The sequence below is a fragment of the Haemorhous mexicanus genome, chromosome 21, assembly GCF_027477595.1.
Source record: "Haemorhous mexicanus isolate bHaeMex1 chromosome 21, bHaeMex1.pri, whole genome shotgun sequence".
Lineage (NCBI taxonomy): Eukaryota > Metazoa > Chordata > Aves > Passeriformes > Fringillidae > Haemorhous > Haemorhous mexicanus.
In genome coordinates this window covers 4273713-4283651 of record NC_082361.1, presented here as the reverse complement: position 1 = coordinate 4283651, position 9939 = coordinate 4273713, and the positions used below count along the sequence as shown (strand labels likewise).

Here is a 9939-nt window from a genome sequence, read left to right as displayed (position 1 = left end):
CAGCCCCGTGCTGTCACACCTTACAGACCCCACCTTCCCAAAACAAAACCTGGTTCGGTTAAATCTCACAGCACATTCCCACCAGTATCAAGCATTTCCCAGCCATCTGATTTCCCCATCTCCGAGTTCCTGCTTTGTTTATCCTATTAATTCCAACCACCCCCTCTTCCCCCAACACACACGCACGCAGCCTCATTTACAGCATCTTCACCAGCAGAAGCCTCCCCAAAATATTCAGGGCACACCAAGCGAGGACTTACACGTGTGGGGAAACCCTCGTGACTGGAGATTTTTTTTTTTTCTCTCTCTCTCGAGCAAACATGAGCTCATGATTTTATTTTTTTTTTTTTTAAGCTCTTAAAGGAAAAAAATAAAAGAGAAGCCCCGAGGAGCGGCATTCCCGGCTGCCGTTATCCAGCCGGGGGCAGCGGGACGGCGCGGATGCTGCACCGGGAGCCGCGGGGCCGCCGGGGCTGAAGGCTCCCGCTCGCAGCCTCCTCTTCCTCGGGTGGTTTTCCCTCCCTCCTCCTCCTCCCCCCACCCCTGCATTTCCTCCTGCACCTTTAAGAAGCCCATTGCCGCCGGTGGGATGGTGTGTGCTAAAGCTGCACAGAGGAAGTTACGCAGCCGGGATCAGGCACGGAGATAAAAGCTCCGATTGTGATTGAAAGTGAGAGCAAAAGGGATTTCAGCCTCGGCATTAACTTGCGAGGGGAGCCGGGATTGCACAAAGCTCCCCCGGCCATCTGCCCTTGGGGGCCGGCGGCGCAGCGCCTGCCCGCCGCGCTGGGCAGGGCAGGGCTGGGCAGGGCAGGGCAGGGCAGGGCTGGGGGGTGTGTTTTGGGGGTTCCCCCGGCCCCGAAGTTCGCTGCTCCGCCGGGAGCCCCGCGCCGCAGAGCTCCCTCCCGGTAAGGACCCGCAGCGCCGGGGATGGGGGGAAAGCGGGGGCGGAGGGGGGGCGGGCAGCGCCGGCATCTGCCCCAGCCCCGAACGCTGCGTGTCCCCCCGAGTTGTTCCCACGCTTTCCTGGGGTGTCCCGCTCTCTGTCCCCCTCCCCGGAACATCCCCGTCTCCCCGCCGCGGGATGGGGTTTATTTTCCCACTTCGGAGTTTGGGAAGCCGGGGGGCTCCCCCAGCCCAGGGCGCCGGCTCCCCGCGCCCCGCCGATTCCCTCCCCGGTCCGTGCAGCCCCCCAAAGTCCTTTAGTCTCAAAGAACCCGGGGAGGATGGGGCGGAGCGGGAGCGGCATCGGGTTTTGCCGGGAACCGCGAATCCATCAGGGAGAGCGGCGGGATGCGAGTGGGATTTCCAGGTTTTCTGCTGGGAGCCGCGCAGCGCTATCGCGGGGTTCGGGCTCCCGTCCCCCCGCGGTGTCCCCAACCTCGCTGTCCAGGGCGCGGGGAAGGGATGGGCAGCGAGGGAGAGAGGAGAACAACTCCCGCTCCCTGAGCGCGGGGGGAGAGCGGAGAGTTCATGGGGAGAGCAACACTTCTGAGAGAAAATTAAAAACTCCTTCATTGAGTTTACTTTCTGCTCTTAATCCGAGAGCAGCTCAGTTGTTGCTCAGCGTTGTCCCTTTATTTCAATAGGGTGTTAATCCAATAATAAGAAAAAAACCTGGAGCCAGCCAAGTCAAGACACAATCTAATTTTGTGTTTTTAATACTCCAGCTATCAGTCCCCAGTGAGTGCTGAGTACTCTTCAAAGAGAACAAAGAGCATTGATTCTATTTGTTCCCATGAACTGCAGTTTCTTAATAATATCAGGTGAAGATTTATTTTCTAAGAACTAAACCAAATCAAGCAGGGTGAAACCTTTAATTTGGGGAGCCTCTCTGCCCCGTTTGCAGTATGTTGGCTCATTCCAGAGCAAAGCTCCAACTATTTCTGCAAAGGGACTGGACTGGCTAAGTGGGTGTTGAGCCACACACTTCACCCCAAACCCGCTTGCCTGGCTGATGGACTGACAATAAATACATTTTTTCCAGCAAATTTTCACTTCCCTGGGAATCTGTGACATTTAGCCAGCATAACAAGACACTAATAGATATTATAGATCCTTTCTACCTGGGTTTTTCCCTGACAGCCATTCAAGTGCAAGATATAATTGTTGAGGCTGTGAAAATAGAGCCATAAACTTAACAGCACTGGAGTCCTCATTAAAACTACCCTGCTTGTTTTCTGCACAATACCAGAGTCTCTCACTCTCACTGTTATCAGGCACTTGGCAGTGACCAGTTTGATGTAATAATTAGGAACTGACTTGTTATAACTGAAAAGACAGCTCTGATGTAAGTAGGACTTATAAACACTGTGTCACACTGGCTTATTATTTTTACTACATTTACTCATAATATAAAAATAGCAGCCAGTCTATTCTTTTTCTGGGAGTTTATTCAGGTCCAACGTAGCTATAACAGGCTCTTCGTTGAGAGCTGGCAATGAAACATGAGAGACAGCTTCTCTTTTCTGAACTCATTCATCTCAATCAGCAATCTTTCAAGCAAAAAGGGGGGAAAGGGAGATGGTAGCAGAGCAGTGTGAAGCCCCTGAACATGGATCAATGCATCTGTTAACCTGGAGTTTCTGAGCTTTAGTAACTGAGCTCCATGAGAAAGGAAATGCTAAGCATGCTGTTGAAGCAGATACGCCTCAATTGTGAAAGAAAAGTTGGGGAAAGAAATAGAAAAGGAATTATCCAAAGGTAAATTTATGTTCTGGGTATGTGCCTCCCACCTTCTTGGGCAAGATCGCCCTCCTGAATCTAATACTGAGAGAGGGTTTGACTTTTTCCCCCTCCCCGCTTCGGTTCTTTGTCATTTTGTTTTGTAATTACTTACAATTTTTATAGCTCTACTGGAAAGACAACAAAATTGCAGAAATGTTGTTCTAACCTGAAATGAATACTGGGAAGGTCATTGCTCTTTGTATTAGGTGAACCTAAATGTTATTAGGACTTTAAATTGTTTTTTATTAAATGTTATTGTTCAGATAAATCATATGTGGGGATGCTGGACAATGTATCTGTCTCCCCAGCTGTCTTATTTATTTGCTTATCTTTTTAGGACTATCAATTTGTCTGTCTGTCCCTTCTCTGTCTGCATATTCCCCATCTCCTAATGACCCATAGCTGCTTCTTGATATTATTTGAAGACCCATTAGAGCTCCTGTTGCCCAGCTGCTGTTACAAAGCAGATACCTTAAATTGGGCAGCGCTCCTTCCCTTCTCCCAGACAGCAGAAAAGCCATAAGCATCTTACTATGGATTGCTTTTTATTAAAGTTGTATATCTCCCTGTTACAAAAACCTGTCTGGTGGCTTGGCAAGCCCAGCTGAGGGCTCTGCCTCCTGAGGGACCCCTGTTCTTCCTCTTGCTCCCACCTAATCTGTCTTCCAATTTCTTGCAGGTCCCTCCTGCTGATGAGCTCTGCCTTTGCCCTGACCATGAAAGAGAGAGGAGATCCCAGGTAGCCCCATGGATTGCAGCTGAAGGCTTTGGGATCTTGGTGCTCTGTTGCCAAAAAGCAGAATTGGACAGGAATCCTTGCCACCACCACAGGACACAGCAGGAGAAGCCAAGGACAGCCCTGCCCCAGTCACCCCAGTGACCAACCAGCACCTGCTGGGACCACCAGGGATCTGGGCACCGACCTGCTCACGCTGACACAACTGTCCTTTGGGAACAAGGAATTTCAGCTCCAAGCTGTCTCTCTTGTCAGAGTTGTACTGATGGCCAGATGCTCTATTTATTTTATGTGCTAATGTTCTAACACCCCAATAATTAAGGCAGACACAGTTTAGGGCACTTTCCACAGCGACGCAGTTGGAGCAGACCAGAAGGCTGAGGAAAACCTGATCCAGCACCATCTCACGGCCTCTCCAATTTACTCCTATCAAATTTCATCAGCAACTCAGAACTTGATCTTTGTATTGATTGACTGGAGTCACCTCTAGATATTTTCATGCTGATTTGGAAGACCTTTCGTACAATAAAAAGGGGGAAAAAATGAGGTTAAGGAAGACTTTTGACCACTGATCAGCAGCTCTGGCCAAAACTTTCCCAATCAAGTGAATTGCAAAGTTGGCTTCCGTGCCAAGAGGAACTTTCCACGTCCAGATACAGCGTGCAGAGTGGGATCATCCCTGTTCCTGCCTGGATCTCCTTCGAGTGGAGCACTTTTAGATGAGGAGTTTCCATGCTGATCCCGAGAGCCCCCCCTAGCCCAGCCGCCGCCTTCCTCGGGACTCCCGGCACTGCCCTCGCCCAGGGACCCCGCGCTTGGCCGCAGCTGCCATGCTCTACCTGGCTGCTCTCCTCGTGCACTGCGTCCCCCTGGCCATGGGACAGTATGACATTTGCAAGTCCTGGGTGACCACGGACGATGGCCCTTCATGGGAGTTCTATGCGTGCCAGCCCAAGGCCATGCGGATGAAGGATTACGTGACCGTGCGGGTGGACCCGGCAGGAATCACTTGTGGGGACCCTCCGGAGAGGTTCTGCACCCATGTAAGTGTTTGCTCCCCTTATTTGCTGGCTTAGAACAGGCTCTGCTGGTGGCTGAAGGCAGTGTCCAGCCCAGGTGCCACTGGGAGGATGTCCTGGGTCAGGGTGGCCACGGTGGCCACTGCCTGGAGCTGTCAATGTGCAGAGCAGGGAGAGGACACCCTGCCAGCAGGGATGGGGCTGGCATGCTGAAGGGAGGGTGAGGAGGAGCCAGGGAGGGCTGAGCAAGTCCTGGGTGAGGTGTGGGTTTTGGAAAAGCTCTGCCCCTGCAAGCACACAGCCTGAGCTGCTCCTCTACTTGCTAAAGTGTGGGGTGTGCTTGCCAGTCCCATCCCAAAGGGCTGCTCCAGCACTGCTGGGATTTTATAGGATGTGGGCAGATGGTCTCAGTTTGAGGCAGCATGAAGGGCAGGGCAGGGGAGTTTGGCCCCTGCACACCCACAGCTCTGGTGGTTGGTCTGACAACCACAAACTTCACTAAACCCCTGAAAATGTGGTTCTCCCTCTCTTCTAGCCTCCACATGAAAGGGCTCTGTGGATAGACATTTGCCCTTGTAGTTAAAATCTTTAACTTATTTTCTCTTAAATATTAATCATTGCATTTCATTCCGTGCACCACAAAGCTCAGCAGGAACATTTGATTTATAATTCACAAGGCTTTACATTGTTAAAGAGTTCAGGGGTCAAAGCAAAGAGCAAAACAGTAATGCCCCCTCCCAAGGGTCCCCCAGGAGTGGTCCAGGCGCACATTTAAGGGACAGACACCAAGCCAGCCCATGCTGGCAGGGTTTCCACTGGGCTGAGCACTGGGCAAGGAGTGTCTTCTAAAAGAGTATATTATTCTTTTATTATAATGAGAAGGAGAGTTCTCCCTTTAAATCAGTGCAGGGAGTCCCATTTTCTATTGGCAGTGCTACCCCATGCCTCAGTTTGCCACTCTGGGCCCAGCCAGTCAGGGCACCTCTTGAAAATCCAAGAGAAAAATGCTCCTGTGACACCAAGGGGTGCCAAACATTTATGATCATCAGAACATGCTGCCAGGAGTTACCCAGTTCCCTCCAGCCTAAGGGCTCTCATTAGTACCAGGGAAGACGTTTCCACTAATTCCAGATAAGTAGCAGCTTTTCTTTTTAAAAGATCATTTGAAAAGAAAGATTAAGTCCAAGGTTGCAAATAAAACCGTTAACTATTGATGGGTCAGTCTGTATTTCCATTTATCTGACTGACTGCAGGAGGATTAAAAGGACAACACCGGATTGCTTCCCACTACACTCACTGCAGCTCTTTGCAAACCCTCTCTGGTTAAGGATGCTCCAGACTTCAGCTCCACTGACCTCCAAGGAAGCAAAAGACACAAACTGCAATCAGCTCCCTGCATCTCTTGATTCAGTCAATACTGAGCTGAAATCTTGCTATTCTGGGCACCGGCAGTATTTCCTTGTAGCGTACGCCTGCCATGTGCTGTAACACTTGCAAACACCGTGTACAGCCGTGAATGAGAGCTACACAAATGCAAAACATGGATTTGCCTCCCTGTCCCTGCCTCACCCCAGCCTGGCCTGGCTCTCGCCTCCCAAAACAGAAACCAGCACTCACAGCACTGTCCCTGAGCAATTCCCTGGTGAAGAATCAAGCTAAGAACAGGAATAATAAACCACAAGGTATTTTTTAGATTTTTTGGGATGAGTTTGTGACATACCACTGTATTCACGGCCCTTTCTCCCCCATCTTACACCAGTGCTGTTCTCTCCAGAGCTCTAAAGAGTTATAAAAACGAAGCAGAGGAGGAGCAGCCAGGCTGAGGGGAGCAAGGAGCCCACCCAGCACCCAGTGCACAGAGCAGGGGGTGGCTGCAGGAGAGATCCAGGCTCCACTCCATCCTTAGGACTGGAGTAGTGTGGGCTGGGAGGCCATCAAGGTAAATTTTCACTGCCTCTGTCACCGAGAGTGACACGTGGCCACTTACTGCTGAGCATCCCCTTCTGGTCAGTGGAAAGTGGACTCAGCAAGAAATGGCCCTTCCATCGCCGGTGCTGGGGGGTGACTTGACACCTATCGACGTGCAGGGGGAGGGAGCAGAGCCCGCAGGGGATGTGAGCCGAGCTCTGCTGCCCCTGCACTAAGGAAGTGCTGGGCAGAAATCGATGTCTCTGCCCACGGATCGTTACAGCCCGGAGAGGGGAGGGCCAGCAGCTCACACAAACCCAGGGCAGCTCCTCGCTGCCAGCCTGCTCAGGTGCCTTTTGGTGTCCTGCTATCCTTTCTCTTCAGGTTTTTAATTATTTCCTTGTAACAGGTGGGTTCTCATAGGAGCCTGGCTTTCCAGCAGAGAAGTTCTTACGGTGACTGTATTGCTTTCTTAGGTGTCTTTCAAAACAGCAGGGGACTGTCCGTGCGGTTAAACTCGCGTTACTCAGAATTAAGCGCAGCCCAGCGGGGCTCCTGCCCTGCTCAGACAGCTGCAATCAAAACTAAAGACACACAAACACCCCTCCGTGCTCAAGGCAGCCAGACAGGGATGAGCTGCACCATGTCCCCGTGCGGGGCAGGCCAGGCACAGAGTCCTGGTGACAGTCAGGACCTTGTCAGACAGCGAGTGTGCCCTGCACAGCCCACGGGATCGCTCACTGCCCTGCCACAGCTCCAGCACTGCTCACAAGACTTCTGCACGAGGAGGCTTCAAGAGATGGCAGGAATTATTTGGAGGACTGTCCTCTGTGTTTTATAGCAATTCTTGTCACATCTGGTTGCTTCCTTCTGATTGGGAAGCGTTTTGCTGCTTGTTAAAGTCAAGGGTTTTGCTTTTTCCACAGTTTCTGAACCTGTTCCTATTCGTGGCAATGCCTTCCTGGCAGGGTCACCTGAAAAATGAATTGTTCTTTGCCTCCTGGCAGGGCAGGGGGAGTGGTGGGAGCAGGAAGACAGATGGATAAGTAAATAAAAGCCTGAATGAAACTGAAAGTGTGACTGAAAACTAATAGGGAACAGATCTTTTAAACCAAGGATGGCGAGGGAGGGGTGAGACTTCAAAGATCACAGGCAGGACACGGCACAGAGCAGCTGAATGTGGATTCCAAAGGAGAGGGGTGTGCAGGGCAGGCCCAGCTGGGACATGGCCAAGCTGCTCATCCCCATGGGGCAGAGGGGAGATCTCATGTTCCTTCCCCTTCCCACCCTCGTGGGCAGGAGGAGGAGGAGGGTGGCCCAGCTGGCAGGCTGCTCCCAGGTGTTGAGAAGCTCTGAGATGCTGAAACACTTCTTTGAGCAGGGACCTTGGGGAGTTCCACTTCCAAGCGTCAGCGTTTTGCACACGGGATAAAAATTCCTCAGGTTTTGTGGGGAATTCACACACAGGGTGTGCAGTGGGGAGCAAGCAAACACCAAACCCAGCCCCAGCTCCTTGCAGCTCAAAGGGTTTCCAGATCATTCCAGCAGAAACAAGGAGAGGTGTCCATACCAGACGGTCATTATGGGATGGTTTTGCTGCTCCTTGACATCCCAGTGAGAGCACAGGGGACCCCCCTTGCTGCAGGAATGGGAGTTTTTTCTCCCCCCAGAAGTGTCAAGACAGTATTTCTTGTTCTGACAACACTCTCTGATGCAGGGCTGAGCTCTCAGCCCATATTGATGGGTCAGGGGTATTTTTATTTGGCGTCAGCATTGTTTCATCAGCTAATAGAGCTTGTTGACTTTGGCACGGGTACATGAAAGGAAAAGGCTTTATTTATTCATTACACATGCAGCCAAATTGGATGTTTAGTTTAATTCTTAGCTAAACTTTTCTGAATGACATGTGGTTATAAGGCTTGCACTAAAGGACTGTTTCTCCTGTGGATTGGGTGCTAAAATTGGAAAAAGCAGACAAACCTTTGGGCTGAGAAATCCTTTTCCCTGCATTTTTAGCCCATCTCATACAACTCTTCCCATCTGTATCTTTGTACACCTGTTTAGGTGCAAATAAGGGATTGTGAGTTTAGGGATGATTAAAAGCCAAAAGTTTTTAAAATAAGACGGGAAAAGCCAAAGTTGTTTAAGTAAGAAGGGAAAAAGAATTGCTTCAGCAATGCTCTTCCAAAAGCATTCTTAAAGATGCAGCATGTTCTGGTGGTTAAAGGATGGATTCATCCCTTCTGGTACCCTGAGCAGAGACCCACAGCCCTTTCCCAGCCCACTGCCTTGTTTTGAGTAGAACCAGGGGGCAAAGCACGAGGTATTCACTGCCCTAGGGTTCAAGGACATCCCTGGGGCTAAGCAGAGCCTGTATACAAGTCCAATGGAAAATCCTTTCCAAGAAAAGCAGATATTCTCCCTCCTCCTTGCATAAATCAGCACTACCCACTGATGGAGGCAAACCCATCCTTGGTTGTGGCAGAGGGAGATGGAACTCCCCTTTGCCCTTCATTGTGGAACCCATATGGCCCTGGGAATGATCACTTTGCCTTTATGCCAGAATTCAGCAGCACAAGAAATTCACTCTGTGCTGTCAGATCACCTGTACACCCCTGGCAGGGTTGTAGGAAAGAAGTGACTTTCTTTTCCCAGCTGCAAAGTGCTAACAGCCCCTCCTGTCCCTTAAATTAACACCTGGAAAATGCTCCCCTTTCCTGTGAGGAAAGCCTGGAAAAGACAACTTGCTGCCATTTCCACCCTGAGGAAGATCTCCCAGTCCACCCCTTGCACCCGTCGTGGCACTGCTTTTGAGTGTGGCAGAAGGAGCTGGAGCCTTTTGGTTCTGTTCCCACCCTTAATCACTCCTCAGCATCAGGGCTGCTGCAGAGGACACTGTTTGAAGTCAGGATCAGTGGCTCCTTGCCCTTGGGGCCAGACCCTTGGGTTGTACATTATTAGCTGCTCAGCAAATTACACACTGCTCTTCTCCTGCCACTGAGGCTACTTCAGAGTGCAGCAGGATCTTGGTGTCTTAAAAGGAAAGGCTTCACAGAAAAATGAAAGAATACAATTCAGCTTCAAATTAGAGAGTGCTGAGCAAACTGGATTTTCCCTCAACAGCCTGTAACAACTTCCTTAAATGCCCAGTTCGGGATTCATCTTGTTGTAAAGTGGGATGCTACTCCCCTAACAAGGATCATTTCCAACTGCTGATGGAAAAGATGCAGTGATAAAAATGAAGCTGTCAAGTAGATTTAATTGGTACAGTGAGCAAGAAGGTTTTCCCCTACCTTGAAGTATTCAGGAAGACTTAACTACTTTTAAGAAAAGCTTTGCTCTTCATAGGGAACAGTGTCCAGATGGGAAAAACAGGAGAGAATGGACTGAAGACTTGCTGGCAAGTGTGGCCAGAGCTGGGAGAGCAGTTCTTACAGCAGCCCTTATGCTCATACAGCAGCTCCAGCTACCACAACTTTCCATAGGCAACTTTTGAAGCCAAATCCTCCCTATTCATTTATTTTAAAATCTGCATTGTATTCTATAGCA

General features: G+C 50.4%; 1 protein-coding gene across 2 annotated transcripts in view; it reads left to right on the top strand.

The window, feature by feature from the left end:
* The first annotated feature begins 478 nt into the window (after positions 1 to 478).
* Positions 479 to 9939, top strand: part of NTNG2 (netrin G2) — a 49206-nt gene continuing 39745 nt past the window's right edge. The window contains exons 1-2 of one of the 2 annotated variants that reach the window (XM_059865206.1): positions 479 to 908; positions 3407 to 4506. In XM_059865206.1, coding sequence (XP_059721189.1) covers positions 4294 to 4506 — 213 coding nt within the window. In that variant the 5' untranslated portion in view covers positions 479 to 908; positions 3407 to 4293. The remainder of the gene's footprint in view (positions 909 to 3406; positions 4507 to 9939) is intronic. The other variant, XM_059865205.1, reaches the window with a different exon arrangement.